This window comes from Arachis hypogaea, chromosome 16, assembly GCF_003086295.3.
Source record: "Arachis hypogaea cultivar Tifrunner chromosome 16, arahy.Tifrunner.gnm2.J5K5, whole genome shotgun sequence".
Taxonomy (NCBI): Eukaryota; Viridiplantae; Streptophyta; class Magnoliopsida; order Fabales; family Fabaceae; genus Arachis; species Arachis hypogaea.
Window position 1 is genome coordinate 139,076,783 of NC_092051.1, and position 21,907 is coordinate 139,098,689.

The 21,907-nt window shown below is 35.8% G+C and overlaps 1 protein-coding gene across 2 annotated transcripts; it reads left to right on the forward strand.

Annotated features, from left to right (window-relative positions):
* The first annotated feature begins 595 nt into the window (after nt 1–595).
* LOC112755284 (uncharacterized) lies at nt 596–21,301 on the forward strand. 2 transcript variants are annotated; one of them, XM_025803268.2, is made up of 16 exons: nt 596–1,275; nt 1,383–1,498; nt 1,857–1,953; nt 2,039–2,180; nt 2,711–2,774; nt 2,854–3,625; nt 5,920–6,246; nt 8,322–8,591; nt 14,132–14,204; nt 14,305–14,390; nt 14,989–15,108; nt 15,870–15,928; nt 16,934–17,285; nt 17,394–17,737; nt 19,491–19,875; nt 19,970–21,301. In XM_025803268.2, the coding sequence occupies exons 1-16, from the start codon at nt 862–864 to the stop codon at nt 21,062–21,064; spliced, it is 4,716 nt and encodes a 1,571-aa protein (XP_025659053.1). In that variant the 5' UTR covers nt 596–861; the 3' UTR covers nt 21,065–21,301. The 2 variants fall into 2 exon arrangements, with proteins under 2 accessions (XP_025659053.1, XP_025659052.1); XM_025803267.3 differs by having other exon boundaries at nt 665–1,275; nt 5,917–6,246.
* The last annotated feature ends 606 nt before the right edge of the window (nt 21,302–21,907 follow it).

Below are 21,907 nucleotides of genomic sequence, written 5' to 3' on the forward strand. Positions count from 1 at the left end.
TGATGACTATGATGATATTAGTGTTGAGGAGGTGAATGTGCAAAAGGTTAGTGCAAAAGATGATGGACTTGACAATGATGCAGATGTTGAGAGTTCAAATAGTCGACAGAAAATGCATTGTATAAGCCCCTACCTTCTGGATATGGTTTTTCCGATTCAAGTGAAGAGGAAGAGCCTGTCGAAACTGGTAAGAAAGAAAAGAATAATGGAAAAAAGAAATCTCCAATGAAAACTCTGCATAAGAAATTAAAAGTTAATAAGTCTGTTAATGGACCAGTTAGCAAGGGCAATAAGAAGTTAAAAAGGACACGCATTCACAACGCTATCGTTTTGTAACACTTTCATAAGAAAAGTTGAGGATTAATCTGTCCCCTCAAAACGACGTCGTTTTAGTGCTTTGAAACGTCGTTTTGGTCACGTGTGCAGGAACTAATGTGTCCTAAAAGCGACGCATAGTCTATATCCTCACACGTCACAGTAATCACATCCACATAAAAAAAAGAATGTTCGGTTAACCGATTAAAACCTAGATAAAAGACGTGTATGACATATATCTCTAACCATTTTAAAAATCAATGACTTGGATCATTTTCGTGAGAAATAAATCTATTCCTACAATTAAGTTCTTAAATAAATCTATTCCTACAATAAATCTATTTGAGGTATTACTCAAAACAAAATTGATAAAATCTTGGAGGAGTTAATTCTCACATGACTTTACAGTGTATTATTCCTTTATTCAAGATTTTATGGTGAAATACTGAAATGAACTACACTACCAGCTTCAAGTCCTAGCCTCCTAGGGCTCTTCAACTGACTATCTTTCTCTCAATCTCCTCATTATTCCCTTTCCCACCTCCAATGCTGCCGGCAAGGAAGCGGCGAGGGCGACGGCCACGGACGACACAAGTTGTTAACTTTGGGACGCCGAAAAATGAAGTTCCGAGTGATAATAATGTTGACCTTGACAAAGACGCCAAAGACGATGATGGAGCTACAAATTCCTCTCTTGTTCAGAACTCCAAGGGAACAAGGCAGGACAGAAAGCGAAAGATGGCGAAGATTTCTAGTAACGTCGGAACTAGCAGCAGAAGCAGGGCTGAGAGTGAAGAGGATGAAAATGGTTATTCGACGGCGACGGAAAGTGAACTTCCGAGTGATAATGTTGAGCTTGGGTTGGATAAAGATTCTCAAAAGGACGTCGCCAACGGCAGGAGGTTCCTACTTCGGAAGCATCCACAGGAGACACCCAAATTCATTAGGAGAGGCCCTAAAGTTCGTTATTCCCTTTTCTTTTTCCTTTTGATTAGATGTTCAAAATTTGGTGTTAGGTGATCATGTATATTGAAATTGTGGTCAAAACTTTGTTTCTTAATCAACAGTTTTTTGAAGAGGAGAGCTTAATGTGCCATCAATGTCAGAGAAATGACAAAGGTGACGTTGTGAGGTGCAAAAATTGCAAGCGGAAAAGATTCTGTATGCCTTGTTTGGCTAGCTGGTATTGATTTCTGTTTTTTAGTTATATATATATATATTTGGAGTAAAGCTATATTTAATGGTCAATGTCTCGAATATTAGAGTTTTTGTTTTTTATTCTTTAGATTTCTTCTTGAGAACATAATTTCGAGTGACAATGGCAAGAGCAGTAACCTATAAACTGTAAAGTTATTGCAAGTTTAAGCTGTGCTTGGATTGTCTTTCCATTTTTAGTGTTTCTTTGTTTTCACTTGTTTCTTATAAAATCATGAAAAAAAAAAAATTGAAGATGAAACTGCAACCAAATTGACCCCTAGATTTTTTATGATGAAGACTTATCATGCTGTCAGTTCTTGATATTTTTGCTGTTGCATCTTTAGGTATCCTGAATTAAAGCCGGAGGATGCAGTGTTATGTCCGGTTTGCCGTGGTAATTGCAACTGCAGAGCATGCTTGCGATCTACAGAATTAAGTGAGGTCAGTATATCCCCCCTTTTATATTGGCTTTACCCGTGAATTACTGTATCCCAGATTTACAATATGGCCATTTGGTTTTCTGTAGGCAATGAGGCGTCGTCGTGTGCCAAGGAACGAACAGGAGAGATTTGAGCATTCTAAGTATTTGCTAAAACGGCTTCTTCCTTATTTAAGACAGTTGGATAAAGAACAAATGATTGAGAAGGATATAGAAGCTAAGAGGAAAGGTAATATTTTGATTGAGGAGTCTCTGTTGTGGTCACCGATGTGATGTACATATAAACTTTGCTCTGAAATAAATCAATTTGATCCTGATGCAAATTAAGTTGGACTAGTGTATATGCATTTTTCAGTACTCATATTTCTTTAAATGACTATAAGTCTATAAGGATGTTTTGAATGAGTGCCATCAATAGTTCAATACACCTATTTGCGCGATGAGGGCTTCAACAAAAAGTAAAAAGTGTTGTATTTTATAAGATTTGACAAGCAAATCTTGCCTCTTGCAAACCATGTTTTCCAGTTTTTCCCTTCCTCATATTACATGGTTTGCTTAGTTAGTGTTTTCTAATTCCTGGTTTTGGTTCTTTACTTTTAGGATCAAGTGATTGGCTCTCTCTCTCTCTCAGATTATTCTGAATTAATTTGATAATGCTTCTTGTATGTACCTTAGCAATATAGGTCATCTCATGCCACCGTCAAAATTCAGTATATATATCTACTGTTATTTAGTTTGGTTGTGGGATGTGCACTGCAGGGCTTTCACTCCCGAAGCTAAATATTGAAAAGTCAGAGTACTGTAAACATGAACGTGTCCACTGGTTGGGATTTTTCTGATTCTCTTTTCTTTTCAGTTATCCTCATATTCTTTTAGTTGGTTGACCTTATATTCTTTTGTAGTGATAACTGCAAGACGTCAATATTTGACTACCACAGATTCTGTAGAAAATGTTCTTTCCGCCTTTGTCTTATCTGTTGCTATGAGCTTCGCAATGGAGAGCTACTAGGTGGTGCAGATCCAGATGAGCTTGGATTTGTCAACTGGGGTATCAATTATCTGCATGGTTGTGAATATATAAGTGGAGTCAAGTCGAATTCAGCACATGAGGATGCTAAGCCTGACTCTAAGAAGAATTTAGCGCATTCTGATGCTAAGCCTGATGTTCGTGGATGGTCAAGATCTGGGTGGCATGCAAAGAGCGATGGCAGCATTCCTTGCCCAAAGAATAAGTGTCGCAACAGGTTTCTTGAACTGAGAAGTGTACTTGGTCCAAATTTTATCTCAGAGTTAGTACACAAAGCAGAAGAAGCAGAAGCACATAAGCTTCACAATGCAGTTGAGAATCCTGTTAGCTGGTGTTCATGTTTGAGGCTCAGCAGAAACACAGATTGTAGAAGTAATAATAATACACTGAAGGCGGCTTCTCGTGAAAATTCCATTGACAACTTTTTGTACCATCCTCAGGCTATAAGTCAAAAACCTGAAGAGTTGAAACATTTTCAATGTCATTGGAGTAGAGGCGAGCCTGTTATTGTAAGCAATGTGCTTGAACGTACATCTGGTTTAAGCTGGGAACCACTAGTCATGTGGCGTGCATTCCGATTGACTAATATGGGCAAGGGTAATCAACATTTGGATATGAAGGCACTTGACTGCCTAAATTGGGCACAGGTTTGTTTAATTTCTCAATCCTAAGTGTTGACTTCTGATGGCTTTATTTGGAAATTCTATTTTTATATGGATTCTCAAATCTCATGGCTCTTATTTCTCATAACACTTGCACTGATTCTCATAACTCTTTGATGCCATTGTCTTCCCCTGAAAGATTTAGTCCTTCCTCTATGGTTGCTTCACTGTGTCCTATTGAAGCTACAAACTTACCTATAGCCCATGGAAAATATCACCCTATCCACAAACTTACCCATGGAAAATATCATCCTTTTGAAAATGTAATTCCTACACTGCTTGCCCCATTCATAATTTGCTTACTTGTCTTCATCCAATTATGTGTTTGCTTTTGCTTTATCCTCTATTTCCATCCCTGAAATTGTTCATGAAGCACTTGTCCATCAGGTTGGTGATAAGTGATGACTCTTGAGATGTTTGGATTCTGATTTGACGTGTATTCGTGTTTCATTACCTCATGGGATTTCTATAGTTGGTTGTCATTAAGCCTTTATTATTGAGATTGGCCTTGATGGTTAGGTGGATCATTTGAAGGCCGTATAGCTAAATTCTAGAAAGATATTTAGACTCGGTTACGGTGACATCTCCGCTTTCTAAAATGGCCACTGCTTGTCTCTTCTTGTAATCTTGTCTAAGGTTGCCATAAAAGCTGGCCCTTGTGTCAGATAGATGCCAAGCCCAAGAGAAGTAGAGAACCATGAGTGCCCAATGTTTGTTGCATAGGGAAGGGAGTGTTAGTCCTATACTTGTCCATTGTGCAATTTCTTAAGATGGTCTTAAGTATTCTCTTCAAGCATGGTTTTGGATGTTCAGTAAGGTCTTACTATATGCAAGGAATATTCCATTTAATCTCATTTTTTCTAAGGGCTCATATAAACAGGGACATGAATCCTGATTAGGAAAACTTATGCAATGTAGGACATAATTAAAATTTTAGAATATAGTAACTCAAAAAGAAATTGAGTTAAATAGTAGAGACCTAAATATTAATTGAACCTTAAATTTATGAACAACAAAACATGTGACAAAATTTCCCAAATAATTATCAATCAGAAGAAAATATTTTTGTTGATAATCAATGGATCAAAAGAATTTTCGATAGGTGATTCTTTTTATGGATCCTTTCTGTTGAAAATTTTTTTTCTGTAAAATTAACTTTCATAGGTATTTAAAAAGTTTCTTCAATAATTCTAATGGTTTTCTGCATTTTTCTAATAGTGTAATGTGTTGATGGACTATGCGACTACAGGAAAGTTATTGATAATAAATAGAAGAGTATAGTTTGTTAAAATATTCTAATATAGACTATCAAAGAATGGGGTGCAATACTGCGGTAGTGCGGTGCTATTTTCAGAAATCCCAAATTCCCAATAGGGTTTTGTGTTATTTTCCCAATTTTTAATATTAAATTTTACATCTTTGAATTTGATATCACCATCTTTTTTTTTAATGAGATTTGAGAAAAATCTTTTTAAGGGAAGCTTTGGAGCAACGGTTGAGTTGTCTTCGTGTGACCTCATCATGGTCACAGGTTCAAGCGTGGAATCAACTACTGATGTAATTAACATGTTAGACTGCCTATATTATATCCTTTGGGTGCGGGCTTTCTTCGGACCTTGCGTTAATGTGAGATGCTTGTGCACCGAGCTGCCCTTGAGAGAAGTCTTTTGAAATTTTTGAAAATTTACAACTATTTTTTGATGGATTTCATGTCAGAAATAGTTTCTAGACATTCTGCTGTCATGGTAAGATTGAGATTTCGGTCAAGTTGGATATTTATCAACACAAAACACCCATTTTGGATGGCATGGTAGATGCTTGTTGCCAGTATGTTGTTTCTCCTCGCCCTGTCAACAAATACAAAACATATTTGATCAGTTTAGAATGCTGTTAGTATTGTCATCTTTATCCCTTCTCGGTTTTGCTTCCGATCTTAACATTTTACATTTACAACTTATATTTCTTTCTGTTATCCCTGTCTGTTTTGCTTTCAACCATCCAAATGTTTTGTAGTTTCCCTTTCATCCTCTATTTCTGGTTTCCTACTATGTTTTCCATTTTGTTTCAGTCTTACAACATCTAGCTTATGTTGGATAAGGCGTACATCCTGTTTACATTTTCTGGTACAAAATATTATTTTCCATCTGTACTAATTACTTTCTGTTCTATGATTAGAATGAACTAAATCATATGTGCTTTGTTTTTCAAATTCTTTATAGTTTTCACTTAATATGTCTGTTTTGTTGCTGGTGATGTATACTTTCTCTACTTAAAAGCAGGGAGATATTAATATCCACCAATTCTTTACTGGGTACACAACTGGTCGTTGGGATTGGTGTGGTTGGCCTCAGATGCTGAGATTAAATGATTGGCCCCCTGATTTCTTCAAGGAACGTGCACCACGTCACTATGCAGAATTTATGTCTTTATTGCCCTTTGGGGAATATACACATCCTTTTGGAGGTGTTCTTAATCTTGCTTCTAAAGTACCACGGACTGGTTCAACACCTAACATGGAGCCAAAAGCATATATTGCATATGGATTTCCTCAAGAGCTTGGACGTGGTGATTCTGTGGTTAAACTCCACTATGATATTTCTGATACAGTATGTTTTATTTCCTCAATTCTTATTTGTTGAAGGATATCTCTTTTGAACTTTTTGAATTCTTTTCATGTTTATCTTCGAATGCAGTCCCACATATGAAGGATTAATGTTTGTAGATGTATAAATGTATACATTTGTTGCTTCCCTTAAGACTATGCATTTCTCTGTGCTTTTATGTATGAGCAGATTGTCATTTCAAGTTCTCGTCATAAATTTGTGCTCATTGTGTTGTCCATACTCCATAGTCCATAACCTCTCATTTCATGCTATGTTTTCTTGGGAGATTTGATAATTTGTGAGATGAATCTACTTAGGATTCGCAATATACAACATCACAAAACCTTATCCCATTGTTTGGGATTTGTTACATGGAGAAAATGACAACATTGCATCCTGTCATGTATCATATCTGCGGTAAGCCCATTTATACTTAGATCTTTGTTGAATACCTCATTCAGAGACTTCTTAGGTTTCCCTTTGCTCCTAACCCCTACTCAATCTTTCATCAAATTTAGCTTCTCCACTAGATTTGTTGTTGGTTCCCCCTCCCCCTACTAAACGTGTCCAAATCACATAAAACATGATTTCACCATCTTTTCAACAATTGGCGCACCCTTCACCTTTTCTATCATGTCCTTATTCCTTACCCTGTTCATTTGCGTATAGCCACTCATCCATTTAAGCATTCTCATTTAGGTCACACTAAATTTATGTTTGTGTTCACCCTTTACCACCCAACACTTTGTTCTACACAAGTTGGTCTAATGACAGTGTGATAAACTTTATTCTTAAGTATTATAGGTTATTTTTCGTTTCAAATGAATTTCGAACCAGTCTTTCACTTTGACCAACCTATTGAATCCTATAGTTTATATCATCCTCTATTTTTCCATTGTCTCGAATAATTCAATTGAGATACATAAATCTCGACTTGTGGTGTATGGTGTTTTCTCCAATTTTCTTTTATATGTTAAACTTCTCTCTTCTCGTGCTGAATTTACACACGTAGCTTATGTGTAAACCATGTACTTGTAAAGCTTATTTCCACAAATCTAATTTTTTATTTAAAATCTTCCTTTGATTTTCCCATAAAAATGATGTCATTTGCATCATGGTATGGGTTCCTGGATATGCTTAATAATTACCACAAAGACTAGTGTGAAAATGTATCAGGGTAGAGATTACCCCAACTGTAACCTACAACAATAGGAAGTTTCTCTATTACACCTCCTTGGGTTCTCATATTGTAATCCTATTGTGCATATCTTTAGTTACACAAAAATATCTGCTACCTTAACTTTCCACAGGACACCCTATCATATGCCATTTCTAAGTAAATGAGAATCACATGTAAATCTTTCTTATTGTTCCAGTACCTCTCCATCATTTCTTCTGAACAAGCATATTGCATCACTGGTAAATCTACATAGCATAAAACCAAAAGCCGACTTTCCAAAGTCCAAGTCTCGTGTCTCAACTTTCGCTCTATCACACCCTTCCATAATTTCATGGTATGAGTCACGAGCTTATCTTTATGTAGTTTCCACAATTATGTATAAATTGTTTTTGCATATGGGAATCAAAGCGTTTTCTCTCCATTTGTTTAGCATCTTCTTAGACCAACCAATTAATGCCTTTTTCTCGTAGATCTTTCCTAATTGATATATATCTTCTGACCCACTGCTCCACTATTCTTCATTCATTTTCGGGCCTCTTAACTCCAAACTCTCGCATTCTCCGATAGTGATAAAATTTTGGGTCCTCCTTCCTTGTGTGTAGCAGATCCAAACACCAGAGAGTCTCATATCTCTCATTGAATAATTTGTGATATTAGTTCTCTATCTTTCGTTAATGCTCCTTTTGTGACCAAAACCTTACCCTCCTCATCCGTAATACACTTGTTCTAAACCTCGTTATTCTTTCTCAATCCTCTGCTATTTGTGATTTAATCTCATCAATTTCCTTACCAAATCTTTCTTAACATTGTATTTGTTGCTATATATAGTGCTAGGATTTATATGTATTGAGATATGAAATTGTGTCTCCTTTCTTTTATATTAATTTGGCCATTTTAGGTTAATATTTTAACTCATACTGCTGAAAAAGTGAGGTTGACATCTGACCAACTTAGAACGATTGAGCATTTGAAACGGAAGCACCATGACCAAGACAAGAGAGAGCTCCTTGTAACTTATCAGGAAGAAAGCAATATATTAGCTGGAGGGGATGCTTCTGATGGTGTCCTTTGGGATGTTTTCCGGAGACAGGATATTCCTGTGTTAAAGGAATATCTGAAAAAGCATTTCAAGGAGTTCAGACATAACTATTGCTGTCCCTTAAATAAGGTAAATTAGTATAATAATTTTGCATTACTTTAAAGGATATTTCAGTTTGATTCACTAATTATGCCTTGCCAATGGTGAATAGTTTAATTGCTGGGAGCATTCTTTTTTATTCTTATGACCATCATATTTTTGGTATCTAGGTCTGCATCCTGACCCGTTTACATTCTATCTTTGCTTCCATAAAAATACATTACATATGATGTATTCCTTGCGTTCTTAATTAATTGTCTACTTTTGAATTTTCACTTGAAATAAGAATACAATTAAAAATTTAAAATGTACCTGACTTACAAAAATTTAATTTCAATTTACAAAATTACCCTTCTACGAGTTATTTAACGAATGACAGAAGATTCTTTCCAATCTTGGTCGGTTATACATGAGGGAAGAATATCAAAACTTCGACTACTATTGAAGGATTTGAGACTTCAAAGTAAAAGATGCTCTAAAATTGATGAAAAATGGCAGGGTAGTAGGACTCGATAATATTACGATTGAAGTTTGGAAGGACCTTGGAGAGAAAGGCATCTGTTGGTTAACTAAGTTTTTTAATGAGACTTTAAAGTCAAAGAAGATGCCAAATGAGTGGACAAAGAGCACCTTAATACCTATTTTACAATAATAAGAGGATATACAAAGTTGCAGAAACTATAGAGGGATCAAGCTCATGAGCCATACCATAACGTTATAGGAAAGGGTGACAGAACGGCGGTTGAGAGAAGAGACACAAATAACAAAGAACCAATTTGGTTTTATACCAGATAGATCTACTACTGAATCGATATACCTGTTAAGAAGGATGATGAAAAAATATCGTAGTAATAATAGAGATCTACATATGGTGTTTATTAATTTGGAAAAAACGTACGATAGGGTGCCGAATGAGGTCTTATGAAAGGTTTTGGAAAAGAAGAGAGTAGGGATCGTATATATTCATGCAATCAAAGACATGTATGATGGGGCTACAACTAGTGTGAAGACTCAGGGTGATGTGATTGAGAAATTTTCTATTAGTATAGGATTACACCAAGGATCATCCTTAAGTCCATACATTTTTACATTAGTGTTGGAAATACTCACAGAGCATATCCAAGAGCTTGTGTCATGGTGCATGTTTTTTGTTGATGATATTGTCCTTATGGGAGAGTCAATGGAAGACCTAAAAGTGTATGGTCTGTGCATAAGCCGTAGCAAGATGGAATATATGAAATGTAAGTTCAGCCGCCGAAGGAGAAACCCTAATATAGAGGTGAAGATTGGAGAAAACATCCTACGAAAAGTTAAAAGTTATATTGGATGCTTTATAGGAGAGATTGAACAGGATGTAAATTATAGGATCCAAGCAGGTTGGTCAAAATGGCGGAATGCGTCTGGTCTTATATGTGACAAAAAGTGTCTTTAAAACTTAAAAGTAAATTCTATCGCAATGCTGTCGGACTGGCTATGCTTTATGGTACAAAGTGTTGGACGGCCAAAGAAAAGCACGAACATAAGTTAAATATGACAGAGATGAAGATGTTGAGATGAATGGGTGACCATACGCGATTGGATAAAATAAGGAACGAAGATATAAGAGAGAGAGTTGGAGTAGTACCCGTTGTGGAAAAGATGGTAGAATCGTGTCTCAGGTGGTTTGAACATGTGAGAAGAAGACCGACAGAACACCCAATCAGGAGGGTGGATGAGATGGAAGATGGATAAGGGGTGAAAGACAGAAGAAGACCTAGAAAGACCATCTATGATGTGGTCAAACGAGATCTACATGTAAACGGTCTCTTTGTAGACATGATACATGATAGATCTCAATGACGATGTTTGATCCATGTAGCCAACCCCACCTAGTTTGACAAGGCTTTGTTGTTGTTCTTAAAATCCATTGTCTTTAGAGTGTTTATAAGTACGAGGCCCCTATCACCTCTTGAGCTTGTTTTTGGGGTGAGTTAAACCCACAATTCTAATATGGTAGTTTATCCAATCCAATCTAGTTGGACCATCCCATATGTTCATGCTGGAAATCAAACTTCACGCTCTAGATGTTCATTCTTGGGCATGTATTAAAAGTCTCACTTCTTAGATATGGTTTTTAGAGTGTTTACAAGTTTGAGGTTATATAGATAGTAGAGATGTCAAACATGCAAGAACTATTAGAAGTGGGAGAATCAGTAGTCATGACACCCGATAGAGATAAAATCAAGGAGTTTGATGATGCTTTAGGTGGACTATTGTAGTGGAAACAGCCCGGATGAATGGTGTAGTAGTGTCAGGGCACTGTAGAAATGCAGAAAATGCAAAAGATGAAAAGTGGTTGAAAGAGAAACCGACGACCAGATCCGGAGGATGGTGAGATCTGAGATGAGCATGGCGGTGGAAAGAGACGGCTGACGTGCTTGCCTGCACCGGTGAAAGCTGCGGTGGTGAATGGAATCCAAGGGAGAAAATAGTGCGTGGAAGTGCATGAAGCCTCAAACCTGGATGGTATTGGCTCGGCTGGAGATGATGAGCTTGACGGTGCGGTCAGTGATTGGTGACAAGAAGGTGCCATCAGTGCTAACAGCAACTTAAGGCAGAGATATTTGAGCTACTGACTCAGTGGAGGCCACAGTGGCAAAGACATTGGTAGCGACAGTGATGACAATGGAGTGGAGAGGGTGGAGAAGATAACACGACATAACTGCAGTCGGAGGAGGAATTTTGAGACTTTTCTCAACTTGTGGCGGCAGTGACTCAAATAGGGATTTGCGAGACTATCAAACAAAGAGACAGAGACAAGGTGGCTTAATCGAGAAACAGAAATAGAGAACACGAGATAAAAGATTCTTCAACATAGAGCTTGATACAATGGAAGCATATGAGATCACGGAAGATACCATGACTCGGATACCATGTTAAAACCCCTGATTAACCTGAAAAATTATAGAGTAAATAGTAACTCAGCAGATGAGAGAGAATATGTCATTCCTATGTGATCTGTCATGCATGAGAAGAATACTAGCATCTATTCATAAGAATAGTAAAAATATAATACTAATAAGGAAACAATGATAAATATCAATGCTAAACCTAAGAGATCATATTTGATATTCTTTGATATTATATGATTCTATCCTGATTTCTGACAGCATTATTATTGAGGTTGATTAGAGTATATATATAAGTGATATGACTGGAAAAGAAAAATAAAGTTACATTCAATTTGCTAAGTAGACAATTATTTGGGAAAATTGGAATTTCAGAATTGGACAATTAATTAAGAATAGAGGGAGTGTCATTGGATTTTGAAACGATGAAGGTTTTGATAATAATAGTTTTGAATTGTTCTTTTCAAAACCGAAAGAAGTTATTTATGATCAATCACTATTTATTTTAGACATTGGCAAGCCGCATTGATGGGAGCAGCCATATTGAAGCATATCATATATTTTATGAAATATATTTATTTATTTAGTTTTATAGATATGTTGAGATAAGTAACGTACAGATTTAACTTCATTTACTAGGAGATTTCTTTCTTGTAATCAAGATGGATAGACATGGACTTATAACCAAATATGTACAATGTCCAATAGAGTCCCAAATCATAACATGGAGATAGCTAAAGTTCTCCTCCTCAGGTAGGCCAATTACTAAGCAGAAAACAATCCTTCCTTTGTGTGTCCTAGTGGGGCTGGATTAAGCATATCAGCCCAGAACCAAGATGAGACTAAGCAGTGTTTTCTCTCTTCTCATTCACTCTAGTGTCAATGTGTATTTAAAGTTTATGCTTTCACCTATTTATCTTTGGAGAAGTATGGATTACACTGCTCTTAGAGTATATTGTATACAGGAAAAAGTGGTGGTATGATCGTTTATTTTCATTTTGTTGTAATTTTCTATTATTCTATAGGACCAAATTACGTTTACAAAGGCTGTACATGCAGGTTAGGACTTACCTCCATTTCTAGAGGATATTAACAGAGTTAACCTATCAAATAAAAGGTCCATAATACCCCTTTTGTTGATCCTATCTCGCCTCCAACAAACCCCTTATGTCACTCTCTTGTTCTATACCCATCCTTTTCTGGCCCCCAACTTGTTCATCATCACTCCCATCTCATCCCTTCATCTCACTGCTGCTGTGGTGATGTGGCAGCTTGTGTGGTGGTGAAAGTTGGTGGTGCCACACTGGTTTGGGCAATCCAGAGTGTTGTCATAGTTGATGGCACACAAAGTTGAGGGCCAAAAACATCTTCCACTCAAATGTTGCCAGTTATCACAGCAACTCCAGAAGCATCATGGCCCAGACTCGTCCTTCTAATCAAATGGATCTTTTTCTGAAAAAGCTTTTAGAAAGATCCAAGCTTTCAGTTTTTCATCAATTTGCATTTTGGAGTTTGTTAATTTCTCTCTAGATAAAGTTACTATTTTCGAGGGGGTGAGTTGTTTCCGTGTAACCTCAAGGTTACGGATTTAAGTCACAGAATCAACCGCTAATACAATTATGAGGTTAGGCTGCTTACATTACATCCTTTGGGTGCAATTCTTTCCTGAATCCTGTGTTAATGCGGGATGCTTGTGCACCGGGTTGCCTTTTTTATAAAGTTGCTGTCTTTGTTGTTTGTTTGAAGGCTGTGAGAAGAACTTATTTGTTTTACTCGTTGTTTTGTTCAAAATGTATACTGATTATACTAAAATGGAGACAGTTTGCCCCTATCTGGTTTTTTTTTTTTTTTTTTAATAATCTTTCAAAATAAATTAAGGGTGTCAAATGTCTACTTCAAAACATGTTAGAATTTTGGATATCCTGTATATTTAGATGTTGTGTGAGAAACAATGAGAAGTGCTTATTTATATTTATAGGTTAATATACAATCTAATCATCACGATAATCACCCTACTATCAAATTGAATCAATACAAGATATACCTAGATACTATATCAATCCTAAATATATTCTAACTCAACAGGGGGATATCTGTGGTATTGAAAGATCTCAAGGGCTTAATTGCAATTTGCCTAATTTTATATTTATAAGCATCGCTCCAGACATGGGCTTCTTCCCAAAAAACTATGGTAGCCGGATGTTTAGCAATAGGAGGCAGCATATCAGTTTTCCTTTATACTTTACTTGGATCTGTTTTTATGCTATTAGCTATTCTGTTGATTCTTGAGATCAAATGATTGATGGCTTTTCCTTCTGCCTCTCTAGAGATTATAAAAACAGTAGAAGTATTTGTACCAAAAAGAAAAAGTAGGTCAAACATATATTTACAGTAGGAAAAGTATTTGTTTGTTTTATATATTGATATTGATTAGGATATAATTATTACTTCTCCTCATCTTAAGGATTTTCTTTTCAACATAATAAGAAAAAGAGTAAGAAAATATAGTTTTTTATGATAGGGAAAAAAAGGGTAAAATTTGATACAAGTTTGAAAAGGAATTGTCTTCCATTTCCCTCTATTTTTCTCTTGATGCATCCTTCTATACCCGAAAATTAAGGTATCTTCATTTCACTGTGCAATTTTGCTTCTGTTTGAATGGCATTTCTGTTGGCAACGTAGGTTATTCACCCCATTCATGATCAAACCATCTATCTGACTGTGGGACATAAGAGGAAGCTAAAGGAGGAGTATGGTTAGCAATTTCTTTTAAGCTTTCCTAATTTTTTGGTGGATGGAATGTTTTGATTGTTTGTGCTGTACCTTGCATTGATAATTCTTTTATTATTTGATAGGAATTGAGCCCTGGACTTTCATTCAGAAGTTAGGAGATGCTGTTTTTATTCCAGCGGGATGTCCATACCAAGTTAGAAATCTGAAGGTACAATGGAGAAATGTGGTGAATGTATATTCTCTTTAATGTATTTATAGTGATGCGTGATATGCCTAGAAGAGTCTGATTCTGTCTTGAGATTTATTCAATTTGTTGATTTTATAGTAAAGTTCCGGTATGTATCAATTAGGAACATTTAGGTTCCTTATTAGACATTGTAATTATGATCAATGATTACTTCGGTGTATATAAAACCCACAAGCTGAGAAGGTTTTCTTCTCAAGCATTCACATACTAATCACCTCTAGAACACAATTATTATTATTATTATTATTATTATTATTATTATTATTATTATTATTATTTTACAGCCAATGTCACAGTATGGCAAGACTAAATTGCTGGTACTTTGAACATAAACCTACTGTGATAAAATTTTCTTGTGCCAGATTAAAACGAAGAATAGTAAGCTCTTTCTTCGCAAAGCTGACCTTAAAATACAATAGTTTTGAAAACACAATAACAGCTGGACATATATGATTTCATACAAAATACTTAAATCCTTTGCTATTAGTCCATGTTTTCTGGCGTGAGTACTTTTAATCTTTAGTACTGTTTGAAATGTTTATGCATCGTTCTTTTACAGTCATGCATCAATGTTGCGCTTAGTTTTGTGTCTCCTGAAAGTGTTGGCGAGTGTTTTCGTTTGGCAGAGGAAATCCGCACACTTCCGATAAATCATAGGTCGAGCGAGGACAAGTTGGAGGTATACTGAACAACTTTATTTAATTGTGCTGTTTATATGTTTATCTAGTTTGTGATACGATCTCCTATTTCTTGGTGCCTTCTTTCTTCAACTTGTTATATTTTGAACTTTCATTGACTGCAAGTTTTATTCAAATTGCTCCTTCAATGTTACATCACATCAAATTAGTCTTGGAAGATGATAGAAAGTTAGAAACCCACCTAACCCTCCTAAGCCCAGGTATATTATATTAGGGAGAAAGGAGGGAATGGGCCTGGATGAAAGTAAGCAAAGTCAAGGAGAAAACTCAGAAGTTTGTTAAGTTGTCTAGAAGAGAGATCAAAGATCCGATGTTTCCTGTACAGGTTTATGCATGAGTTGAGGAGGAGGAATTTAGTTAGGAAGTTTATGAGTGAGCTAGGGATCCCAGGTCCATGCCAATATACAAGATTTTTCAGCATTTTAATTTTTTTACCGACACTAGCTCTTATAGAATATTATTTTGAAATATTTATTATTGGAGCACGAAAATGGATTTCCAATCTTGGCATGTCGCAATGTAGTCTGTTGCTTACAAACTGACTTATATTTTCTCAGGCTGCCATATGTTGAGTTTCTGCTTATTAGATATTTGTGTTTGAAAAGTTTATGTTGACCAATGTGATTAATTTTTAAAATAATTCATTGACACATTATCGAACAGAGAGGATTGAACTTGCCAATAGTTTCTTTTGGGGATTTTATGTAAATTCTTCTTCCCATTTGTACTGCTTTGGAAACAGGTGAAGAAAATGACAATATTTGCTATAAATGATGTCCTTGAAAACTTGTCAAGAGCAAGGTTAGTGGCTGCGAACTTTTCCCAGTTGTATTTTGATACTAGCATTTGCTGAGTCCATGTATACTCTTCTCTTGAAAGCATTGTTGGATTATGTCTTATGTACTTTGCACATCCATTACATACAGTTGTGTTTGGTTTGTATATGCCATGAGATGTAGATACAAAGTATTAGTTTATGTGTATTGTATTTGGCAAAAAGCAATGAACAAGACACAACCAAACTCTAAAAAGTCTATATTACAAGTAAGTGTTTATAAGCATAAGTGTGCTTGTATACAAGATTAACAAATGATCCAAGTCTAGGTGATTTTTATTTTATTTTCAGAAATAGCATTTACTTTGTTGGAAAAATCATCTTGTCTCCGGTCTTTTTTTTTTAACCTTTATAGATTCAATTCATAGAATAAGTGAACCTTACCCTATCATTATGTGTCATTTCTTGGCCATGACCAGAGATATTCACTTTGCTTTTACCTTATGTTGTTCCCTGTCATTTCCTTACTATTTGACTACATTTCTACTTTGCTTTCTCTATATGCCTTCTCCATCCTTCTTTATATTAGTATATTTCCTTTATCATTCATCAAATGAAACCAAGAGTTTTCTTTTTGCTCATAGTATCCATGTTCTTTAGCCATTTGGTATCAGCATACTGCATATCAGACTTTGCACATGTATACTATACTCACGTTACTCTCAAATGAAGAGCTTTACAGTAGTTCTGAATTTGTTATTCATATTTTATGTGCGCATAAGTTGGATACATGGTTTTAGCGTATGGTTTTATTTAATGTAATTGTACATATTAATCTTATTTTCATTTAGCTCTAGAAATAGGTACATATTTTTCAAACTTTTTCTTAATTGATTATTGTTTCTTTCTTGGAAGATGGTCAGGAAAACAAAATTGTTATTTTAGATGCATATTTATCTACTTCAAGTATGATATTATCATTAAATTTGTTCAATATTTTGAAATTGGCTGCTCATACTTGGACAATATAGCTTGAATGAAAATCTGAAACCTGAAAGGAATATCCAAGAAAAGCAGCCGACCGGAGAAAAGGATAAATGGGACGAGTATACAACCGGAGTTTTCTTGGACGTATGTGTTGAGGAAATAGCTTCAGGGAATAGAGCTGACGCTGACTTCAATGAAGAGGGATGGATTAATGTAATTGCTAAGTTCAATGGAAAAACAGGTCGTAACTATGACTGCAGGCAATTGAAAGATAAATGGGACATTTTGAAAGGTGACTTTAATTTATGGGAAAAGCTTCTTGAAATTGGTGTGGGATGGGATCCTGTTAAAAAAACCATAAAAGCATCTCAAGAGTTTTGGGTAGCTAGAAGAAAGGTATGTCTTATTGTTATTATCAGTTTGTGCTACTAATTTAATAATTTTGGTTGCTGCATTATGTGTTTATTATCCTTTCACTTATTTGTTCTCCCTTTTCGATTTTAGGAGAACCCAGAATTTCTGAAATTTAGGTTTCAATGTCCTTCACACTTGGATAAGTTGGAAGCATGTTTTAAAGATACGAAGGCTACAGGTGATGTAGCTTTGAAAACACATGCAGATCCATCATCAGCTGAGGTGAGGGTATGTGGGAAAGAAAATGAGGACAATCATGAATTAGGGGCTTTTGGTGAGGGTGTTAGGGACAGTGATAGTGTTGCTTATGAAGAACCTCATACTTCATATAGTGGTGGCCACACTACTTCAAATGATAATCCAAATAAAAGGCAGATACAGCTAAATGATAAAAAACAATTTGGTAAAGTCAATAAGCTTCAACATTCTGTTAGGTAATGTTTTTCTTTTTCTGTATCTATTTTATTTTATTTTTCTCTGTTCCGCTTTATTCATTGTTTGTCTACACTTCTTCTTTGCTATACTTATATGCCTTTGAAGGGGAGCGTTGGAGCAATGATTAAGTTGTCTCCGTGTGACTTCAAAGTCATGGGTTCAAGTTGGGTACATTACACCCTGTGGGTGCGGCCTTTCCCAAACCCTGCATTAGAGAGGGATTCTTGTGCACCAGACTGTCCTTGTACTTATGTCTTTCGTTAGAATTGGAATCTATTTATTGATGACTTACAAGTTACAAGATAGAAAGGATATTCAAGAGACATCCTGACTGCCAGGACTTCTAACAAAGGACAAAAGATACTCTACTATTTCCTTTCCAATTACACTAATATTAACTGCAACATTAATGGGGTCATAACATGCTTCCACTTCCTTCACTATATTTCCTTTATATTAAAATGAAACAACCATCTCCCTCCCCCGACCCGATATATAGGTTATTACTTACAATCAACCTGACGTTACATATTTACCGTCACATATCGATGGAGAGATATTAAGAAATTTAATGAATTATGTTTTCTTTTTAATTAGATAGCAGATGTTGTTGCTTTTCCTTGTATTCATTGTGTTTTGTTTGCTCCCGTAATATATATTCTTTGTGCATGATTTTGATAGTTGGCATTAGAGTGAGAGTTAATTTTAAAGAAGCTGTAAATCATTTTCTGATTTTATTTTATGCTATAAATTTTTGTATCTGCTGACAATTGGTTATTTGCTGGTAATTTCTCTAGTAACACTTTAATTTGAAGGAGTTTAAAATCCTTCCTATGTGGTTCAACTATTCTCATCATGTGTCAAGGTTTTTTCTTTCTCATGGTGGGGTGCTGTGGAGGGCCAAAGCCTAGTTCTGTTTGATACTTTTGCTGTTGTTTCCTTTTGCTCTGCTATTTAGTTGTTAGTTTTCTGTTTTCCTTGAGGAAAAAGTTTTTCCAGCTGAACCAGGTATCCAACACTAGACCCAGTGGCTTAAATCTTAACCTGATATATGTAGTTGTGTCTAGGTTAATTTATTTCTGGACTTTTGTTTTGTGTGTTGTTAGGGACTTGGGTATTATGGGTGCTCAAAGTCCCACATCGAGTAGTATGGGATGCTTGATGTTGTATATAAGGAGAGTGGTTCTTTCCCCTTAACAGCTAGCTTTTAAGGTGTGGTTTCCCACTTTCCTTGGATACTTAACAATGGTATCAGAGCGTGGTTGTCGGCGCCATGGAAAGGGCTACCTATAGGCTGGATTAAGGTGAATACCGAATACTGATAGACCGTAGCAAAGTGGCTACCGTTGGGTCAGTGTCGATAGAGTGAAGCCGCCGTGGACGTCGGCCCTCTCAGGGCCGGTGTATTGTTAGGGACTTGGGTATTATGGGTGCTCAAAGTCCCACATCGAGTAGTATGGGATGCTTGATGTTGTATATAAGGAGAGTGGTTCTTTCCCCTTAACAGCTAGCTTTTAAGGTGTGGTTTCCCACTTTCCTTGGATACTTAACATGTGTTCAACGGTTTGTGTTTGGTCCGATATAAAATAGGTGAAATCTTGTCTCTTTTTGGAGATTGATCTCAATGGTAGATGATGAAAACTTAAAAATATAAAATATTACTTTTGTTTGATGCATTTATGTAATTAAAGGTATGATTGTTATAATAAAAATTGTGCAATATTTTGGTATTGTTTTATTGTATAAATATAGCGTGTCTTTGGAGGAAGAGGAACATAGCATCCCTCTGGAAGTGACACATAGAAGAGCTCCTCAAGAGAATCAGCCAATTCCAGACAATGATAAATGGGATGATTTCACAATAGGAGTTTTCTTGGAAGTATGTATTCAGGAAATAGCTGCTGGGAATAGGCCTCATGATGACTTTAACAAAGAGGGATGGAACAATGTGGTTGCCAAGTTTAATGGAAAAACTGGTCAAAATTATGATCATAGGCAATTGAAAAAGGAACTGGACAATCTAAAAAATGATTTTACTTTATGGGCAAAGCTTGTTGAAAATCAAACTGGTTTAGGATGGGATCCTATTAAAAAAACTGTCAAAGCACCTCCCAGATTTTGGGAATCCAGAAAAAAGGTACATCTTTTATGCTATTGTTTTTAATTTAGTAATTTTAGTTGTTACTTTTCTATTATCTATTTACGTATTCTTGATCTCCTTTGGATTTTAGGAGAACCCTGCATTTCTAAAGTTTGAGCATCAAGGTCCTCCACACTTAGATAAGTTGGAAGCTTGCTTTGAAGATGCTAAAGGTACAAGTTATGTAGCTATATATGCAGATCCATCATCAAATGGGGTGGGTTTTTATGGTGAAGAGAATGAGGATAATCTTGAATTAAGGGCTTCCAATGAGGATGATGGGGACAGTGGTGATGTTGCTATTGAAGAAACTCATCATACACAGAATGTGCAGCATAGGGAATATAATGAGAATAATCCTGAATTAAGGGCCTCTGAGGAGGGTTTCAGTGATGATGATGTTGCTATTGAAGAAACTCATCATATGCATAATGTAGAGCCTAGGAAAGAGAATGAGAATAATCCCGAACTAAGGGCTTCCGATGAGGGTGTCAGTAGTGCTGATGTTACCATTAGGGAAGAGAATGAGAATAATCCTGAATCAAGGGCTTTTGATGAGGGTGTCTCCGGCAGTGATGTTGCTATTGACAAAACTCATGATACGCATAATGTGGTACTTAGTGAAGAGAATGAGGATAATCCTGAATTAAGGGCTTCCCATGAAGGGGATGGTGATGTTGTTGGCATTGCTAATCTGGAGCCTCTTGGAGAGAATGAGGATAACCTTGAATTAAGGGCTTCTGATGAGGGTGTTGGGGATGGTGATGGTGTTGCTAATAAAGAAACTTATCATTCACATAATGCAGAGCCTGGTCCTTCAAATAGTGTTCCGAAGAAAAGGAAGAGACTGAGGAAAAGACTGAGGAAAGCTAAGAAGCATTCTGGTAAAGCAGTTAAGGCACGACATTACCTTCATTGCATAGTTGATGGATTGACTAGTGTGCCAAAAGCAAATAATACTGCCACTGGTTTTGAATGTAATCTGGATTTGGATAGCTGTCTGACGTTACTTGATAGTGTGCCTGGTCTCGAGAAAGGAAGTACTTTGTACTTCATTGCCTGCAGAGTTCTTACAAAGATTGTTAACAGGCAAACTTTTGTGCATTTGATGCGAGATGATCCTAAGTTGGCATTTGGTTGGCTCAACACTTTTACATTGGAGGACCTAAAGAATTTGACTGGCTGAACACAATGCCTTTTCTAGTTAGGATTTAAGGCTATGGTTGTATGTTTTGTTTGCTATTAGTGGTGTATTGACTTTTTGAGTTGGGCCATTGAAACTTGGATGGTTAACTTGGTAACTGTTTATTTTGTGATCGATGATGAGTAGTTTAGTCATTGTCAAAAATTGTGTTTATGAAACTCGGTTTATATCGTCGCTCTATAATATAACGAGTTGTGCATGATAGCTTAAATGTATAAATTTCTGATTTCGAAATAGACAAAGACGTCGAAGCTTTGGAAAATGTACTGTAGAATCAACCTCAACCTATTTAGGTGATGAGGGTGCATGGTCACAAATCGTAGTAATCTATTACGATTTATATAAAAATATAGACTCAAAGTCTTGCCACCATTGATCTGAAAAAGAAGCTGAGAATTTACCACATAAATTGTGAGATACTTCTACGATATATATATATATATATATATATAAACTTAAACAACGTTCTAACATGATTTATATAATATTAAAATATGACATATGTATAATTAGTTTTGATTTAGAAAATTTTAGTAATTTGATTATTTTATTTTATTTACATAAAAAGGTCTATTATAAAATGTGATTTGATTGTAAATATTAAATAAGCAAAAATTTATATATTGTGGTTTTATGTGAAGTTGATTATTAATAATTTAGTTAAATATTTAAATTATTAATTTTATGTAAATGACAACTGTATTCGAATTAAAAAGTTCGTAAATTATATATTTTCAACACAAAATGAAAAACAAGAAAAAAAGGGGGCAATGAGTAATAGCTCAAATGACATAGACTTCCCATACTCAATTAAGAGGTTGCGGG